Source organism: Mastigoproctus giganteus, chromosome 4 (assembly GCF_048544385.1).
Source record: "Mastigoproctus giganteus isolate SK-2022 chromosome 4, ASM4854438v1, whole genome shotgun sequence".
In the NCBI taxonomy this organism is placed as follows: Eukaryota; Metazoa; Arthropoda; class Arachnida; order Uropygi; family Thelyphonidae; genus Mastigoproctus; species Mastigoproctus giganteus.
Genome location: NC_143578.1, coordinates 239,156,891 through 239,177,968, shown reverse-complemented (window position 1 = coordinate 239,177,968; position 21,078 = coordinate 239,156,891). Strand labels below are relative to the sequence as shown.

At 39.4% G+C, this 21,078-nt stretch overlaps 1 protein-coding gene across 1 annotated transcript; it reads right to left on the bottom strand.

The window, feature by feature from the left end:
• Positions 1–1,867: 1,867 nt before the first annotated feature.
• On the bottom strand, positions 1,868–17,313 carry LOC150087537 (zinc metalloproteinase nas-6-like). The gene is made up of 8 exons (XM_090372520.1): positions 17,238–17,313; positions 17,082–17,114; positions 13,707–13,821; positions 13,329–13,510; positions 12,933–13,157; positions 12,423–12,557; positions 2,062–2,303; positions 1,868–1,951 (listed from the first exon to the last, which is right to left on the bottom strand). The coding sequence occupies exons 1-8, from the start codon at positions 17,311–17,313 to the stop codon at positions 1,868–1,870; spliced, it is 1,092 nt and encodes a 363-aa protein (XP_090228646.1).
• Between the last annotated feature and the right edge of the window lie 3,765 nt (positions 17,314–21,078).

The window sequence follows — 21,078 nt, the reverse complement described above, 5'->3', positions numbered from 1 at the left end:
TTAAAGTTTCAGATTAATTGTTTATCTGTCCTACTAGGTTAATAAGCAGCTACATTCTTACTTTAGTTGTTTTCGAAAGATTTATTATTGTGTTCTTAGGACAAAGACAGTAAACTTTTTTTATAATATTTTAATAATATTTATTTGCATAATAAGCAGAAATCTATGCGGATTCGCAGCTTGAAATTGTGGAGAGGCCACGATACTAACAACTGTACAACTCACGAGTGCCAAACTTAGATTTTGTCAAAATTTGCGTATAAATCTTACAATAAAATCGGAGCCAGAATTTCTTCGGAAGATGAGGAATCTTTGAATGAGGAATGTAGGTATGTATGTATTTGCCTTGGGGAATGAGGAATGAATCTTAACATGCTGAACTATACACTCAGAATTCCATCACAGCTGCTCACCTTCCAGTGTCAACAGCTGTGATGGAATTCTTACGCCAGTGTAACACAGGTTAGCAAAGAAAATTAATCCAAGCCAGAGCTTACCTCTCTCATCGGCAGTGTATGAGTGCCACGTGGAAGTCGCGGTAACGCTCGGACAGGAATGCTAAAAGTGTCCAATCAGTACTAGCATGGACAACAGAAAAGATTTAAGTGGCATTCAAAGTGGTGTGGTAGTCGGTAATCATTTATTGAATTATTCTATTTGTAAGTGAAGTTTGTCCACCGTCACCAGCGATACCCAATACTACTTGCGATTTTGAAAATGACAGGCGTGGATTTGAACTGGATACAGTAAACGGACAAGTATAATTCAAGAAAGGACATGTAGAGAAGTCATTCAATGACCTCCATACAAAACTCCAGTACACTTGAGATTTTCTTTTAGGGTATGCCCAAAGACTATTCAATTTCAAGACACTGTTTAATTCGTTTTTCCAGATTTAAAAGCATCTTTCCAATCTCTTCTCTATATTATAGGTGTCAAACGTTCCAACAGATGGTGCAGAGCTCTTAGTATGGGATAACGGAAAACTTGAATATCTTCTCACAATTAAAAAGCCTATAATGTTAGATCAAGGGAATCAGCTGGGTACAGTAATCAGTTCCTCTCTAAATGGGATTGTACCGAAGCGATGTCGTAATCAGTTGAGAATGGAATCAACTTCACCGTATGAGACGATTAGTTCATTGATGAATAAAATTTCTTTGGACAAAGTCTAGAGATTGAAACTCCCTAAATCAGAGAACTAAAAAATTACACTAACTGTCCAAAAAATTGCTAACCTTTGGCAATTAGCTTCAACCTATAATTAAAGAGACGGAAATCACGGATGGAAATCACTAGTGTATCGAAGTAACCATCTCAAAAATACACAATGAGTGGAAGACGAATCGAGAGTGCTCGAAAAGAAAGATGCGACAAAAAAGTCAGTACTCCAAGGGCTGCAGTTCCGTTTGGCAATCAAAAGCTGGATGGTGAAATGGTCAGTTTCGATCTTGTTTTCTCAGACACTTAATAGAATACGTGCTACATGGTCTCTGTAATTTGGGTTAAAAGATTCATCTAATTAAAATACCACATGGCCTTTGGAGGGATCATGCAGATCTTCTTGGGACTTTAGATCAGTCATTCCGGATGTCCTCCAGAGAGGATATGCGAAAGCATTATATGTTTCCGTAACTAGGTATTATTGTAGGCTGTGTGTCAGCCAGTATTAATAAAGATTATAAGTCAATTAATATTCTAAAATCTTAAAATCTCATCTTACCAGCAAAATTGATCGCTGCTATACTCACCTATCAGACTATTTCCAATAGCTTAAGTATACCAAACACAATAAATAAACAATTTGGCAAAAATTCTTTATTGTGAACTACAAGGTTGGAATTAATTGCTCCATTTTCTTGTGGATTCAACAAGGAAAGCCGCTCAGTGCGAAGTTATCAATAGCAATCACATGATCGCCCCCTGCAATAGCATTGGCCCTGAAGGCAATCTGTAAAACACAAAAGAAACACGTGGATTAAAATTACCCTAGTTTAATATTAGCTGCTCAAACGTTTTCGTAATAAAGGATTGTAAAAAATTCTGGAAAATCGCTCTTACCAGGGTTGTATCAGTTGTCATATCCACTTCAGCTGATATGCGTTGCCACCTGTCAGACCGAGTTCTTGCCAAATAAATATTTTTTCCGGTACCTCCATTAAAGGCGCTGAAGTAATTATTACTGTTGAAATAAAGGTCAAAGTGTAAACATCCTTTCCTTGGCCACTGTGTTTGCAGCCACTCTGTTTGAGTAGCCGCCTTTTGAGTTCCGAGGGTTCCTATTTCGACATACATGAAGTTACCTGCAGAAAAAAAAACAAATGAATAATCTCGAAAAACATCCCATCATTTGGAGTTTTAACCAATCATGGTTATAAATAAAATGATACTGGTATATAAAATAGAATAAAATAATATAGTAAATAAGGCAGGATATAGAAAGCATAGTTCGTAATCTGAAAAGATGTCGTCTTATGCGTATGTAAATCTTGGGAATCTTCCTCGAGCCATTTAGATGTTTAGCTCAGTGGATGGTTGTGTTGTAATGATGAAAGAATCCATCTCTTTTGGTCGCAAATATGAAGCATTGCAGGGTGAACATGGTCCGATACGACAGAATAATTGAGGTAAAGCGACCACCTCACTGTATGAGTGGACCCCGTCCCATAGTACAAAGGTTTTGGGGAGAGGGCGCCACCGGTGGTTCCAACAACTGCGCCATAAGTACCCTTGTGAAGTATACATCACTCTGTAAAACCCAAACAAAAGTAATGTGAGTTGTATATGAGACGTATTATGTTGGGTTCTGTTGTTGTGGTCTGGCTTTTGGCTGCAGGACCCCTAATGGGTCTGCGCGTTGCCTGTGCACACCGCTAGGAGATATACCAAGCTGCCCATTATTCTCTCGCAGATACTGCCACCTAATTGCCTCAGGATTGAGTGAAAGAATCTATAAAAAAAAGAACAGATAGAGATTGGGGAATATGAAAGTCAAGTGGAAGGGAAATAGTAAGAAATATTGGGACGTAGATGAAGGCGTCCTCAAAATTATTCGGTGGAGTAAATTGCACTAGGCGAGTTTGGGAAGGGAATGGGAGTCAAAAGATACCAGTCAAGAGAGTCTAGTATTGATTGCCACTTTGCACACAAATCATGGTCAAGAAGCAAGGTCCTTTTTTGTGATTTAATCATGTCCAAGTAACTGCCACAATTGAAGATGTGCAGGACACGGTTAGGAGACCAAGTGTCCTCAGTGGCTTAGTCATGTCTAGGTATTTTTCATGGTCCAAGTAACTGTTTCAATTGAAGATGTGGAGGTCACGATTCGTAGACCAAGTCCCATCAATGGTTTAGTCAGTCATGTCCAAGTATTTCTCACAATTGTTGGGACACCAAGGCCCCTCAGTGGTTCCGTCATATCCAGGTATTTGTCAATTGGAGGTTCTCAGTATGTGTCTTGTTTACGGGTTTTATTCACATCTTTAAACGTTTAAATACCTTTAAATGGTATTTAAACGCATCCAAGTGATTGTCGTTATTGGTAGGTCACAATATCAACAGTTGTATGTATATTATTCACTATTCAGTGATTACTCATCGGCATGTATGTTCCTAGGCGGGTTGAAGGTTTCTTCGTCTTTAAAGAACTCCTGTGCAAAATTTGTTAATACCTTGTACTCCACAATATAATCCAATAGGTGGAATTCCTGATTTCTGGGTAAGTACATGATTTTGGTGAATAATATAAAATGAAGGTCCTCGTACATGGGACAATCATACATAAGATGGTGTCAGCTTTCAAGCCCTACACAAGCACAAGATGGATCTCAATGATGCCCAGTGATGTTAGCTTGCCATTAATGGATCAATGGCCAATAAGTAGGTAAGTTGTTTACAAACCCGATGAGAACCATTGGGAGATCTGAGGAAGATCTTTTTTACATTCGGCAAGAATTTTCGGGAGATTTCACCTTTGTAGAGTTAGACCACCTACTCTGTCACTCCTGCTTCAGGTGGTTAAGTAGGCGTTATTTCCCTTCCTTACATCCATTAGCCAGGTTGGTTGTATAGTTGAGAATTGCATGCGAAACTCCTTTTGAGAGTTGGTATAGCAATTCCCTTAGTACCACCTCCAAATCAATGGGCAGAGCACCTACAAGAAGCTGGAGGGCATAGGTGCTGAACGTACAACAGGCGCGTGTAATAACAAGCAGAATGGACCGCTGAATGGTATCGAATATTTTCCTATTGGAGGCCATAACTGCTTTGATGAACCAGATTCCTTAGGCATACCTGACAATCGGTATAAAGACAGCCTTATAGAATAATGAGAGGGTTCTTCGCTTAAGGCCCCAGTCCCGGCGTGAGACCCGGGCAACAAGAGCAGCATAGTTCCGGATTTTGGTTCGGACGTATTTCACATGCGGCTGTAATGAGAGCTTGGTATCAAGCATTATTCCAAGGTACTTCATTTACGTTGACAGTTTAATGATCGTTCCATCTATTTTAATTTGGGGTGGTCTACCAATATTTAGTTTGCCTTTCAAGAGTATAGAATTAGTTTTGGTTGGAGATATTTATTTGATTTATTTGAAGGTTATCCTCTTTTGCCCAGTTTTTGAGAATGGAAAGGGCATGATTAGCAAGGGTCTGAAGGCCGGTTATGGAGTCCGCTGTCACAGCGATGATAAGATCATCGTTGTGGCTACGATGATCTTATGGCTGAGATTTGATGTGGCTGAAATTTGACCCCTCCCAGATCAATGATGCGGAAGTCATCCAAAACAATATTCTATAATAAAGGTCCCAGGAGCAGACCTTGCGGGCAGCCGTGGAAGACAATTCTGTAGACTTTTTGATATGGAGCATTAACTACGACGGTTATGTTGGAGAGATATGATTTGATGATCTCATAAATATTTTTTGGGATGGAAATTCTGCAAAGCCTGCCAAGGACGCTAGGCAACCAAAGTGAGTCGAATGCCCCAGCAAAGTCGATAGCAATAATCAAGAAGTACTTGTTGTCTGTGTGAGCAGGGGCTATCAGAAGATTCTGCAAGGCATCAACTATGGAGGAACCATGTCTAAACCCATATTGTTTTTGGTAAAGGCACGTTTGCACCACCGCTGTGCTGCAAATTCCGTTGTGGAGTTATCTTTCGAATAGTTTACTAAGGGCTAGAAGAAGTGCGATTGAGCGGTATGATTCTGCTAACTCTGGAGGTTTTCTGAGGATCTTAAAGATTAGTTTCAAATTGGCTATTTTCGAATGCTTTGGGAATATTACAGCTTTCAAACAGCAGTTGAGATTTAAAGTAACCTCGGGGGTGTACTCGACATTCTTTTAGATTATTTCAGGCTCCAACACGTCTGATCCTGGGTATTTTCTATTCCTAATCAGATCACTTGCAGCGAGTAGCTCATCAACACTACATGAATGCTCCAGGTTTTACATCGTTCTCATGGCATAGTTGAGCTGTTACTCAGTAGAAGGAGCTGGTGGCTTTTGGAACATCACATACAGTAACGTTCCAAACATGTTACCAATAGGTTCTTCCCAGGAGGTGGTCATTGTGCCCTGTCGGGTCCTAGTAGAAGTAACAATCTCACCCATAGGGAGTTTGTTGGTGGTGACTTTTTACACCACTCCCCACGGGTCACTATTCGTTGAAACAGATACCAACGCCTCCCAGGATTGCTGCTTACACTTCCTTATTATTGCTGTGTACATGTTCCTGACTTCGCTGTACAGTTGCCAGAGGGCTTCAACTTCAGCGGCGGGCCAAGATCTTCGGGCCCCTTTGGGAGGCCTTTCGCCTTGAGTTCACCTCCTTGCAGAACAGTTGCAGTTCCTGATACCACCAGGGAACGGCTCCAAGAGCAGGGGTCTTCTTTCTTATTGCCTTGTCACACGAACTAGTAATTATCCTTATTCTATCCCGCTGGAATTCATTTGGCTGTTGCTGTTGGTTTTACCCTATTGTAATCTGCCTTGTAGAGGTAATCAGCGAAGTCTTGAAGAGCTCCCAGTTTGCTTTGCTTATTGCGTATCTGTTAAGGTCTCGCTTAAGAGCAGGAAATCTGACAAGGGTTCGGGAGAGCTGGCATATAATGATTCTGTGGTCCGAAGTGGTCCACGAGTCTTGAACTGTCCATCCAGTGATTCTGCCCGCAATATTTCTAGTGGCAAAGGTGATGTCAATAGGTGCCTCCCACATCGTGTTGCAGAAGGTTGGTAGATTGTTTGGTTGATTTAACACTGCAAAGGGAGAGTTGGACAGGAACTCTTCAAACCGCTGACCGTTTCTTGTACCCTGCCTGTCCGAAGTGGTGCTAGTCCAGATAAACCAACGATAAACTTTATCGATTGGAAGAATTTGCAAGACATTCTCAAGGTAACTAGTATCAAAGGCAATGTCCTCCCCTGGCCTACAATACAAAGATAATACAAATCAGCTTCCCATTGAGCTAATGATGTGGGCTCATACTGCCCAGGCCGTGCATAAGTGGTAGATTTTGTTAACAGTGATTTCGGGGTTTCGTACCGCGATTGTGGACCACGGTCTATCCTCCTATGATTAAATTATTTTATAGGTCAGTGGGTATCCTCTGACCTGTCTCATTGTGAGCATCCGGTTCTTGGAGGATTTTTATTTCTGAATTTTCTTCGTCGGCTTTAATTCTGATTTGGTCGGCCACTGCTCTTGCCCGCTGAGCATTACTTTGGAAGAATTTGGTCATTGACATATTATATCTTTTAGGGCGTGCTACCATAGTCCAGTTTTTATTGGTGATAACTATTGGCCTTTAGGTACACAGGGCATTTGTAATCCCGGATGGAATGGAATAGGCATGTTCAATGTTTAGGGATTTACAGTTCGCACAGACAGGTCCCTCACCTTTGTTTTGGCATGAATTAAAATCGTGCCCCTTTCTAAACAGTGACCACAGGTCGCAACGGCCAGGGAACAGGTGTGCGACGTGTGTCCAAATTTTCAACACTTGTAATACTTGGGCAAAGCCACATGCTCACGGAAGCGGTGGCTGCCCCAATTCACGCAATTGTTGTTTGTGAACAGTGGGGATATTTGGCAGATAGGCCAAGAGTGGGGATTTTTGGATTCGTCTTGATGTTGTCAGCTTCTTCCTTTGTCTCAATATTTATTACTACACCTACATCACGCGTTTTGCGAATGGCTTTAATCCTTGTTGTTTTAAGGTCTTCTTGCAAGTTTGTCATGATTTTATTTTTTATTTTCTCGCTTGATTTTGTTGAGCATTTTCATTCAGCAGGCGAAACACAACTAGGTGCGTCTATTTGATTAACGTTTTCCCTCCTAGGCTCAGCTTCTTTCCTGGTTTTGTACTCTCTTTGGTTATTCTCAGCGCATCAGCGTAGGAACGGGTGCTCTGTGCCATTTGATTTTCCCGTTCCTCATGAATGGCTTCCAAATTTGCCATCGTTTTTTCGTTATCAACATAAGTTGATAACGCGCGTAAGTTGACAACACGAGGCCTAGTGTAAACAACGTTGGACCCCAGTAGGGGTCTAGCGGCTAAATTGTCCAGAAGAACAACTATACGCAACACTACACTCATACAATATCCATATACTTTTAAATCTCTGGCATTTCCCAATGAACGTTTACACCCACAATGAAAGCAACGCGGAGATGGGGGAAATCCCGTTAGACACGAACACACTATACACTATCAACGTAAGTTTTAAAGAGAATGTTTTGCATCTTCCTCCATATTTGCATTATATCTCCCAGAAGGCCGCGGTGGTAATTCTGCCATCACCTGCTCCAGCTCAGACCGCAGGACCTGAGTGCCATTGCAGAGCCCTCAGGGAGCATTGTTTGATCCAGTATACAAACTCGTTCAGGAGGCTGTGCAGCTAGGGACATCATTTCATTGCTTAGGGGTATTAGATCGCTAGACTGTGGTGACACTTCATTTACATGGACTGTCATGTCATATTTATGGACATTAGGATTAATTTTCATGTTTTTGTTCCTAATTTCGTTTGAAGACGACGACAAAATGCTTGCTTCAGTGTCATTCCCTGTCTCAATTTTAACAAAAGAAATTTTATTTTCCTCTGCCAAATCCACTTCACTCTGAACGCTTCTCTTAACTTAATTTAATTGCTTATCATTCTCAGGCGTATTTGTCTTAACTTTTCTCCTATTTCTTCCTCTTAAAACAGGAGGTCTACTGCAAGATGAATACAGTGATCCAACTGAGCTTTCTTCCCCCCATAGTATTTCCGCCTTTGATGGCGTGTTTTGATGGGATAATCAGAAGATCTACATGGTGTCAAACGTGCAGCGCCATCGTTATCCTTATCATTGTCAATATCCAATTCTACCAACTTGACAGTGTTATCTGAGAGAATCTCCTTCCATTCCATTATTTTTTTGCCCGCACCTCCGGAGACCGAAGCATCAGTAGATTATCTGCTTAATCCCTTTGACAATTTTCATTGTGACATATTTTGATCCTGAAACTCCAGCTTACGCACAGAATTCCAATTCTTCCTCAACTTACATGCGAAAATTTTCGATTTAGTGGTATCTGTACTACCATTAGACTCCATTTTTTTAAATCCATAAAATTAGCAACATCCTCTGGTTCCACACCACAAATTTCGTCACATGTGAGACCACCCCTCTGTGAATCTGACTCCATTTGACAAACATTTTTTTATATATATATACAGGGTGGGCCAAAAGTAGGTATACCGTACTGTATAGCTACTTTTGAAACCTTTTATATAAAGGAGAGAGAAAGAGAGATATACCCGATCAATGGTGTATACATACTTTTGGCCCATGGTTGTACATGCCTTAACTAATTAAGCATCAAAGTCTTTAAAAATCAATATATTTTCGAAAAGATGATATTTTATCCCAAAATTGAATGTGACTAATCAGTATGGAAGCCCTCCACGTAATGAAAGTCCCCTGCATCCATATCTTTCAGAATTTAAATAGAAGATCTTAAAACATTCAAATATCAACGCTATGTGAAAGCGTAGGCAGCTGGAATTGACAGTTAGAACAAAGAACTAACAAAACAGACTTATTGCAAATTCACTGTAAATGTTTGCTTTCTTTATTAATAGATAGTCAAAACAGATGAAGATTGTTTTTTTGTTTTTTTTTGTTTTTTTTATGTAAACCCCAAACGCGAGAGGTATTAGAACCTATAGTACTTATTACCGTGCTTGAGTTGGAGATTGAGAAGACGAATGAAGATATTTGTTGATATTGGACTTGAACTTCTGTAAACTGTAATTCTCGGGAAATAGGAAGGAAGGTTGTTCCAGAAAACGGCAGTTGAATGAATAAATGAGGAAGATGAAAAGTTTATTCTGTGAGTTTGAAGTTGGACAGTAAATGGATGTTGGCTGGTGGCCGAACGTATTCGGACTGTTTTGAAAGAGAGAGCGGGAATTATAGAAGCCAATTCAGAAAGACAGTACCCATGGAAGTATCTGTAGAAGACGCATGCAGCACAAACAGTACGTCTATGAGACAGCGAGTGGAGAGACTCTGTTCGAGATGAATCATTAATTAACCTAACTGCCTTCTTCAAAACGGAATCAAGAAGCCTGAGAGAGGTTTTGGGGGCACCACCCCCAGATGTGGGAACAATATTCCATGGCAAGGCGGATTTGCGATTTATACAGAGTGAGCAGCTGTTTGGAAGAAAAGTAACGCCGAGAGCGAAAGAGAAAACCTAGTTTTTTAGATGCAGAGGAAGCAATATTTGTAATGTGCTTGTGCCAAGCACATTACAAAGGTCTTCTTGCGAGTCAGGGTAATCCCCAAAAGAGATATATCATTTTGCCTAGAAATCGGAGTGTCACCAAAGATAAGCATAGGAGCAGAAGAATCCTTTTTGCGAGATATAAGTCAAGACTGAGTTTTAGAAGGTTTGAAATCGACTAAGCTGTCTTTGCCCCACTGGAGAATTACCTGGAGATCGGCATTTAAGGAATTGGTAGCAGATTTTCGAGAAGTTGAAGCTGATTGAGCGGGACAAGGTTTCTCAAAATGGAAAGTGGAATGCAATGTGCTATCATCGGAAAAGCTATGGATAGGATTTCCAGTCAATGGAAGAAGGTCATTAATATACAAGAGGAAAAGAGTGGGGGAAAGAACTGAATCTTGGGGACACCGGCACTAGTGGAGAAATTAGAAGACAGGGAGCCATCTACCATCACCCTCAGTGAGCGATCAGAAAGAAAACTGGATAACCAATTGCTAAAAACAGTTGGCAAACCACAAGATGGAAACTTGTTTAAAAGACCTTTATGCGAAACACGATCGAAAGCCTTTGAGATGTCAAGAGCAACTACTTGTGTTTCACCGAACAATTCCATTGAATTAGCCCATAAATGAGTAACATAAGCCAGAATATCACCAGTGGATCGACACTGACGGAATCCACACTAGCAATCTTTGATCAGACGGAAGGTTTCTAGGTAGTTTAGGAGTTGAGGGTTAAGTGTTTCTCCATTACTTTAGAAAGAGTAGAAGTAATTGTATGGGAGGGATTTGTCACCCTTTTTAAGAACTGGCTGGATATGAGCAAATTTCCAAGCAGAAGGAAAAACACCTTTGGAATAAGAAAGTGAAAAAAGGCGACAAAGAACAGGAGTAAGTTCATGAGCACAGGTTTTGAGAACAATTGGAGAAATACCATAGCAACCTGGAGCTTTCTTAGCATCAAGATTGGTCAAAATCCTTCTGACATCCTTTAGACGGAAGACCAGAGGAGGCATTGAATGGATCGTGTTGGGAATGGTGGGAGGTGTATTACCAAGATCATTAATACATGATTCGAAAGAAAAATGGATTGCTAACAGTTCAGCTTTATCCTTGGCCGTAGTGAAAACATTACCATCTGGTTTAGACAGAGGTGGGAGCAGAGATGGGCAAAAGTTGCGGCCAATAGCTCTGGTAAGAGACCAGATTTCTAGGCTACCATTAGGACAAGAAGCAAGTTTTCTACTTTTAGCCTGTTCAAACTCTAATTTGGACTGATTAATAACTGCTTTACAATTGTTGTGAGCTTTGGTGTAGGCAGAAAATTAAACTGAAGAATTAGAAACAAACCAATTACGGTATGCAATGTTCTGCTCTTGAATAGCCTTAGCAAATTTATTGGCAAACAAAGGTTAAGATAAAGGACGAGATTTTAAATGGGAGTGTGGGATAGAGGATTCTATTACTGCAAGAATAATTTCACAGACACAATCTGAGCAAACGTTGACATCAGAAGTTTGGAAACAGTAATCCGACCAAATAAAAGAAGAAAAGAAGTCTCGCAGGTCATCCATTTTGCATTCTTGTAATTTCAAACAATACGAGGTTGGGAATAGCCATGAGATAAAGACTCCATTGGAGAAGAGACAATCACCAAGTTGTGATCTGAAGTGCCTAAAGGACCTCTCACTTGGACCGTGTACTTAGAAGGGTTGTTTGTGAGAAAAAGATCAAGCGTTTTGGCTGTATGATTAGCATTGTCCGGTATTCTTGTAGGTAAATGAACATTCTGTGCAAGGTCATTACTAATTGCAAAAGCCTCAGCATCTCGACCAGCTGGGTCGGTGTAACTAGAAAACGGAAGCCAATTGGATTTGTGAACATTATACGTTTATGACATTATACCCGAATTTCCCAAAAATAATTTAAATTAAACAACTTAAAACCATATTTATAAACGCATTTAACAAGAGCACATATAATATCAATCAACACAGCTAACCACTAGTGGCGCTCATCAGGACTCTCCCAATGAACATTCCCCATACTGATATCTTCAGCCGCTTGAATAGTGAACAAGAGAGAGAGAGTCTGAATGGATGGCTTGCTGCGGTTCGCTCCACACTTTCGCCGTACCATTGGAGCAACGAAATGTGTATCGAGACTGGTCAGACCACATGACCATTTCCGACAGTTCCACAGTTAGCGTTGGCGGTAACAGTACCTTTGAATCTTTCGATTTTTTACAACGTATTACAGAAATCTGAAGGAATACTTTCTTGAACATCGATTTTCAAGCTGTAAATGGCTTTTTTGAGAGACCGGAACAAAACCATTTTCTGTATTTCTCCTTTGCCTTCAAAATGGAGGTCATTTGTTGATATTCAGGGTATACGTTTGAGGAAAAATAAGCTATGTGTCTTTGTTTCACAGAGATGAATTTCTAAGTAAGCAACGTCTACTCATGTAAAATAAAGCAATATTATCTGTTGCACTGTTCATTTTGAAATTTGGAAATTTGGAAATTTCAAAATGAACAGCGCAACATTCATTTTGAAATTTTCCATCTACACTCGAATATTCATGAGCTGTTTTTACAAAATAAAAAGAAAATTTCCAAAAATATAAAAAATAGTAAATTACTTGTTCTTCCTCCAAGTGTTCCTTGTCCGTATGACCAATTCACTTGTCCATTAAGATTCTTAGTAAAACCACAATCGTCTTCTTCGAAATTGCAGGTGATATCGGGCATCACAGGAGGATCGGGGATTTTCACACCTAGAAACAGAAGTTCATCTGTAAATGCAAAGCTTTAAAGCGGTAATCCAATGATATAACGATAATGGATTATTTGATCTGTAAAAACAACTTTTACTGTTATACACTCCGGCCTAAACGTTTGGGATCAGAACGTAATAGTTTTCATCAATGCATTTAAAATGAGCGACGACAATGTGCTGAAGCTTCCTAAGGCACTCAGGAGTCTTCAGAATATTTTCTAGAATATTCTCAAATATTCTCCAGATTTCTTAAATATTATTTCAGGATTTTTTATTTTTATATTTAACACGAGAAAAATGTAATATGATTCCAAACTTTTAGGTGGAAGTGTATCTAGGGCAGGTACACTCTAGGAAGGATAATTGCACATACCCGGGACACACTGGTACATTGCATTCACACGCCTGATATCACTTGCGCTCATTCCTGGCTTGCGTATAATGTTTGGTAATGTCTTCCCACTTTTGGCCTCCATGGTGAATGACTTCCCATCCTTTGAAAAGGCTGTGTTATGATACAACATTACGGAATCGTAATCAAAATTATCTACTAGTATGTTCATCCACTTGTGCCTTTTCACAAAGTTATGAGCTTGACCTGAAAAAAGAATAAAAATGGCTATAAAAACACTCGCATAAATTTCATTTTTCATTAATATTCTGGTATCCGGGTATTAATGGTATTGCGGTGCACATTGCAAACGTGCAATCAATGGATTTTCCTCACCCAGTAGATGACGCAAAATTGTTCGAAAAATTCGATTCTCACCATCTTTAATGTTATTCCAGTGAACTGTGAGGTAATCGTCTCTGTCGGATCTGTTTTGTTCGTGGTCAAATCCTAATGCGTGTAGAAGTTCGTGGGTCACTGTCTGCTTCCAGTAACAACCAGTATCTAGTGAGACATCCTGTCCTCCAGCTCCAGTTTTCATTCCTAAAGAAGAATAACATCTAAAACAAAAGAAAACAGAAACATGAGTAAAACAGAAGGAAACCATTAGATGAAAGGAGAAACAATTTTCCCAAAGGAAACACAACATTTTCATACAGCTTTATGATTCTCTAAGTAAAAAAAAAAAATTTGCATTTAAGTAGTCTGTTTTTAATACACAGATGTATAAGTTGAAGTGTGGACAAAGTTATTTACCCTTTTATGGGCCTCATTATTATATAGTTGCTCTCTGTTGTTCTTTTAATGAACCGAACACAGGTGTGGTCATGGATGTCTTTGATCCCCTCCATGATGACATTAGTATGTTGAGCTAAAAACACAAAATATATTATATATGAGGAAAGTTCAATAACATTTCGATTCATGGTAGCAAAGAGTAGTGAAAACTTCATCAGTGTATTCAAAACCAGTTTATTAAGAAGCAGAATTTGAAAACCGTGTACTGCTTATCGGAAAGGGTAGACCATCCTTTCTTTGTGTAGATATACAAAAGCACAAATACAAAAATACTCTTATTGTGCCTTAAAATTTAATTTAAAATAATAACCTTTCTTAAAGAAATTATCAGAGTTTCACTTAGAAATAATTCACTTACAAATTGAGGGGTCAATTACGTATGGGACAACTCCATTCGGCCAGTATCTCTTCATGTTAACAATGGCGTTCCTATCCTGAAAAATGGATGTTGTTTAGTGGATCGCATAATTAGAATCCATTATCATAACAATCCAAAACAAGAATACTTACTCCATGTGGATCAATACCAGCAATATCTCCTTCGAACAGATCTGCAATGAGATTGAGATGTTTCCAATGACTCTTAGCGACAAAAAAATACCGGGACATTATTCTAAAACTCAAAGAAGAACAGGAAGAAATGCATAAAATAACTTTATAAAATTAAGTGAAGATAGCTTTCTTTTGCAAATACGAGGGGTGATCATATAATTCGCGGATTGGTGCAAGATTTTATATTTACCACTCGAACTTTCCATAACTGCAACTAGAGGAATTTTCCCCAGATCGCTACTGAGCAGACTTGTGTGCGCATGCCAGTACTTGTCCAGCTAGTGTTGCGTGATGTTTTATTAGCGGCGTGTCACTGACGATCGTTTTGAAGCAAGTATCATGTCGGACATACAGATTAACAGCGATGTGCGATTTGTTATTGTGTCAGATTGGGCTTAAATTAATTGGAAACAGTTAAGGAGATGAATGAAGCATATGGTAACGAGTGGCTTGGTAGAATGGCCATATTCTAGTGTGACCCAACTTTAAAGTGTGAAGTTATTTCTCTATCAAGACAATGAGAGGGGTTCTGCCACATCCACAACAGAAACACTTTGAAGTATTTCGAAAAATGTCTTGCAAGCAACATTTAATGATTGGGTAGGACGGTGGAGCAAGTGTGTAAAGTTCAAGGGAGAATATTTCGAGGAGAAATCCACAGAACATTCAGATGATGGCAGTTAATATAAGATCTTGCACCAGTCCGCGAATTAAATGCCTACCCCTCGCATTCAAATATGTTCCCATCATAAAAATAAATAACAAAACTTTCTCTCCAGTGCAATAAGAAACAAATATATTTCCGAAGCGTAATATAAAACAATCATTTCTCCTCACAGTGATATGAACCAAATATTTCTACTCAAAGTATTTCATTAAAGTTTTGCGTGCTCCAGGGTTTCCACTATTCACTCATCCTATTATGAAACAAACCTCTCCCTCCAGAGCAATACGAAAAAGAAATCTTTCTCCTCAAAATAATAAAAGAAAATCATTTCTCGCCATCGCTAAATGAACCACATGTCTACCAGAGTAATAGGAAACAATATTTAGCCACCGTCCGTCCTATCTTCACTCAGTGATCGAAAACAGTTCAAATATAATAAACCTATTAGAGACAAGTTGCAGGATCTAAACTACCCTGAACAATAAAAGTCAGATAGATATCCTCTTCCTGGACATTAAAGCCGTTTATGGCAGAATAGCAATTCAACCCCTCCTCTACTCCCTGGGAGCTCACTTTCGCATTACACGAAACTTATTCACATCCTTGCAGGAATTATTAAGAGAAAGGCAGGCACTTTGTTGTTAAGCATGAAGGTTTTAGCATCGATTACGCACTAGGTAGAGGCGTTCTCCAAGGAGGGGTTCTCTCTGCGACACGTTTCACTGTAGCCCTTGATCCGTTCCTCTCAACCTGCAATAACATCTTACCTACACCGACGACATGAAAATGTTCTTTTCATCCAGCAATTGTGTTAGTGAGCACAAGGTTGCTCTTCAGGCCAAGCAGCAGTTAACCAACTTGGACAACTTCCTGGCTTCGATTGGTCTTGAAATAAACTCTATCAAAACTGCCCAGATGTCCTTCTTCCAAAAGCATAAGAAGCATATCATCATCATACTCTTAAATATTCATGACGATTCGCCAGTTCTATCAGGCATCATCTCTCACCCACGAAATCAGAGGCAATCATGCAGTCTGCAAATGAAACCACTCCGGTTCGAATATCACAAAGACCTGGGAATTATCTGGAACAACAAGTTAGTGAAATGCTCCTTCACGGAGCATTTCACTACCACTAAGAAGATGATCCAACCTGCCACTTGGCATTCAAAACAGGAATTAACTGGGGTCTATAATGCTCAATTGGTGAAAGAATACAATGTTAAGTGCGTTGCTCCTGTTGCCTTATATGCTTCGGTCATTTGGTCATCCAGAAACGTGCGTCAAAACCTTCCTAAGCATTGAAGTATTGGCTTCTTAGGTGATTAAACCGGATCGACAAATTTCCCTTCACTGTACCAAGAGGTACTCTGTATACAACTAAAGAGTGGACACCTTGGAGGTTTATTGTTCATCATATACTGGCCAAATTACTGACAGGTAGATATGATGCGCCAGTCCTATCAGGCATCATCTCACACCCACGAAGTCTGAGGCAATCATGCAATCTGAAAATCAAACCACACAGGTCCAACCTAATCTCCTTGGAAAGCTTTAACAGAATTTTCTCGCTTAATACAGTGGAAATCCTAAACCAGTTTCAAGTAAACTGTGAAACATTATGCTCCAGTAACACCTACAGATCTTCCAACAAACAACCAAGTCACAACAGTACTAACTGGAAGCCATAATCACTTGCATGCGGTATAAGTAAAAATTGAGTTCGAAAGCCTGTCCGCCGTTGAAGATGGTCCCAATGCGCAGTTCTCTGCCGTGGTTTCGGATGTCGTTTTGGAGGTTGAATGCCTAACGACAGAATCTTTTTGCTTCTCAGTGTTATGCTGCCATCAAACAGTTCGCGCGCGAAATTTGGTAATCTTTAGATGTTGTGGATACTGCTCTTTGAGATATACAGTCGAAGGACCTTTTTCAGTAATACTTTAACCAACTTAGGCGACGCTTTTTTCTTCTTTTTTTCTAGTTTTCTTTCTTTCATTCGCGAAGAATGATAATATTCGAAAATAGAAGCAAAATTATTTTATAAATATTCATATGAACTGCGCAGTTAGATGCCCTATCTCTGGGATAAATGAAAAACTGAAATTTTTGCTCACCTGGGTTTTCCATCGCAGCTGCTGCCAGGGCCACTAAAAGAATAAAAATAAAAGAAAATGTGGTTAATATTTCCGATTGTTAAATCGATTTTTTGATAATTTGCGTATTGAATTCTTTAAAAAAAACATACATTAATTGCATTTTGAGTAACTTACCATCTTCCTCTGTAGGGATTCGGTCACCTCTGGAGAGGGCTACCACCGCTAGGATCAGGGCGAAGAGAGTTGCCATTTTCGGAACTTAATGGGTGTTCTGGACTTTATTGCTATTTATACGTTTTGGTCCCTTGTTGATCATACCAGGATCTGTTTATGGCAGATAATTGCTGAATCTAACAGCAACTGGAGTTGTTCCCGGATAACGCAGTGAGGGTAATTTTGCTTTGCTGTGTCAGCAGATACGTTATCAGAATTATTTTAATCTTTCAAAAAAACATATCGTACAAAACATATGCCAGATTCTCAACGTTTGTTTCACTTTGATAAATGTGGTTTCATGGTCGAATAAAGTCCACAGCATGGTTGAACTTCTTCAATATTTGTTATGCTTTTAAGTTGTGTGCGTGGCCTCGATCTCGACAAAAAGGAAGTTCTTGTTGGACTATAATCCAGACTGCTTCTGATCTGTTGAATTCGAATACAAAGTTAGTTTTTGCAGGCTATCCATATACTGTACATTGAACTACAATATGCCTACTGTATACTGTAGTTGAATCAGTGGATATTGTATTTGTTGCTGTGCGCTGATTGGAGGAATGAACATATAATATGGTGAACACGCTGAAACGAAATGTTCTAAGTCTTCGGTTCACTCATAAAATTTTTGCACTTTTGCCCGTTTTTGTTATCAGTTTACTAAATATATAATTCATGAAAGTTTTACTATTAAAATAAAAGAATAGTGATAATTCATGATATATTGTAACATTAACCATAGCAGAAAAGTTAAATACGGGTTCTATTACAACTGTTATTAAAATCGAGGAAGAAATAAGTAAATTGTAATACGAAAGTGTTGACTCATTAACGCTGTTATTTAATTTGTTAAATCACAGAGCCTCAAATGCCTGTTACATCCAAGCGATGTTCATTACAAAGTATAACAAAATGTGGAGTGAATATTACTTTGTGATGTATCTGCAGAGAAGTGAAAATAATTACGTTTATATATTATTAGATAATGAAGTATTAATTATTTGGTCACCTGCTTCCCGTTTATTTAAGAATATCCACAAATATAGAAAGAGTCCTGAGGCGCTGACCCCATATAAATGTGGGAAGAAGGCGAAGATAAAGAAGAAGAAGATTGAAAGAGTCCTCCTTTAGACGTTTAATATCAATAGCAAACTGCAAAAAAAGCCTTATCATATGAATTCTACACCTTCACACGGGAAGCGCACGTCATGGAATTAGCTCAGAACAACTTGGATAGGGTCCTGGATCGAGATATTGCCATCACATCCACTCACTTCGAGAGCCGAACCAACTGATCTTGAAATTTAACAATTAAAATCACATTTAGAAAATAAAGAAACCCACTTAGTTTTGGTGTCCAGCACCTCTAAAACTTTCTGCAACTGAAACCGGGATCATAATGAGTACACCCACAACTGGAGCCCTTTTCAACTAGCAGGAGGACGTCACTTAACTGATATTCCGTAATCATAAATGCCATCCCTCATATCATATCACTGAGGATGTCCGACCACAAAGCATAGGACCTACCCTCCAAGGATGTTAATCGAACACCAGGCTAACAAATCCTTATAGAGGATTGGTTGGCCTGGTGTCGCATGAATATTCATTCATTCATGACGCCTCACCTTACTTTGTAACATCACGAGGGAAAATCTTTGTCTCAAGGTCGAACCTAACTACAGAGTGAGCGACTATCAAAGTATTGGCGCTGATAACACAGCACAGATGGAGTCAAACAAACCGAAACAAGGCGCATACTTTGTTTGTCTCTTTTGTCATCTTCTGTTCATCAGAGAAACAACAAATTATCTTAGCCACTAACCTCAGGCCACCAGGAACAATCATCAAACCATACATCGACAGCGACAGCAGAAGGAATAGGTCCACCACCGAAATCACATAACTTTATAACATACTGCAGTAAAATCAATGGATTCTGCATAACAACCAAAACCCAGGTATATATCAATCCCAGATGCCTCCTTTAGACATTTATCCAAAGTGTCAGAAGCCTCATAAATAAAAAAAAAAAACAATGCAATTCATGGTCGTAATAAAATTATTTGTATCACAGGAACCTAGTTAACTATGACAACCACCGAGGCACTGGTTATCTAGCAGCGCCTAGGTGGTTGTCAACTTTCAGACCATATCCATAATTCTGCCTAATAAAGATGTGCAGATACCAGTTTGTGTAATACAGTGTCCAGTCAAAACATTAAGAACGTGATTTGACAGATTAGAAAAAGGGCTGATTGTCGGTTACCAGGTGAAAAGTAGCAGTATTACGGAAACTGCTGACCTTGTGGGCTGTTTTCAGAGTGCTGCAGTTAAAGGTGTTCTAAGGGTGGATGGATAGTGGAGAGAGCAGCAGCAGCCGGACAAATGGTCGTCGTGAACGCAGGCTGTCCTCTTTTGTGCGAACCGATAAGCAGAAAACGGTGGAGCAGATGACGATGGACTTTGTGGAGGGGACAGCCAATAGTGTTTTAAAGACGACGATCATCAGGAAATGACAGTCCAAAATCTCCCAGAACTGAAAACCAACCAGAGAAAAAATAAAAGTAAAGAAAATTGATCTTCTCGGCAAAATTCTTTCAACCAGAAATCATCCCACACTTACAAATTCTTTTAATGAGATGGAAAGTAAATAGTAGGATAAATTATTGCTTCATTCTATTATTTTCTTATATTTTATTCATTTAATAAAGATATATCTAGATTCGTATCGCTGCCATGTTAAAAATTTGTTGACATGCCATGATAGCAAATGATAACTCCTCTTGATAAGTAAAAAGAATTAGAGCACGTGCTTGAGCGTCGGTGCGGACGCAAACTCTATGTGCTCCGCGTTTGCGTTTAATAGTGAAAGAAATTCTCTATGAACGGTTCCATGTGTAGTATCTACATGATCCCAAGGACACCAGTTACATAGGGATACTCTTCGTTGACCTGTGCCTTAATCAGGTAATTATTTATTAATATTTTTATATTAATAGTAATTGAACTATGGACGCTGGCCATAAAACCGCCTGACCTTGTTTCAAGGTTAACGTTGATCCTGCATGAATAGAGCTATTTGACCAGTTAGCCTCAGGAGTCGACAACGGCCGCAACCCTTCCTCAGGGACTTTTTTAATCTTTTAATTCAGCAATAACAGGAAGATGCTTGCTAACGGCAATGATGACTAAGAACACAACACTCGTAGTAACTGCTGAGACATGTGACCTCTGTCATACTTCTGCAGACGAAACCATAATCTGCAGCAAATCTCTCGCTTGTCACTGAGCAAAAGGAAAGGGTTCTTGGGGAAATGTTGTCTAAAGAGTAAACAAATAGGAACCGCAGCAACGGCCAGTAGGAAGGATGATACCACCCCCTCCGCGAAGAGAAGACAATCCATCGGTAGAAATACTTTGGAAGAGGGCAATTCCGTAACCCCTCACCGTTTCACTGATATGCAAAACATTGACCTCCAGAATACAGAAAGTAATTTGGATCAGGAAGGAAGACTTCATTTGGAATATGAGCGAGACAGGACAAATGACTCACCTAGCGATGGTAAGGGAAAAGCCATGAGCTCACAAACGCAGCCTGACACCCCTATTATAAACAAATCGTGTTGTTGTTATTTCTGTCCTGACAACTGCCAAAATGTTTATCCACTCTACTCAGTATAAACCAAGAGCTTCGCGCACAGAACGAGGAAATTAGAAAGGAAATGAGATTGTTGAAAAACGAGATGATAGATCTGAAGAGCAACGTTATGCTTTCTGAGAGATCCGCATTGAGATCATT

Coding starts and splice junctions, on each gene's coding strand:
- LOC150087537 (XM_090372520.1), bottom strand. CDS start 17,313: ATGGCAACTCTCTTCGCCCTGATCCTAGCGGTGGTAGCCCTCTCCAGA. Junction 13,158..13,328: donor CTGGAATAACATTAAAGATG/GTGAGAATCGAA, acceptor TTCTTTTTTCAG/GTCAAGCTCATAACTTTGTG. Junction 1,952..2,061: donor TGACAACTGATACAACCCTG/GTAAGAGCGATT, acceptor TGTGTTTTACAG/ATTGCCTTCAGGGCCAATGC.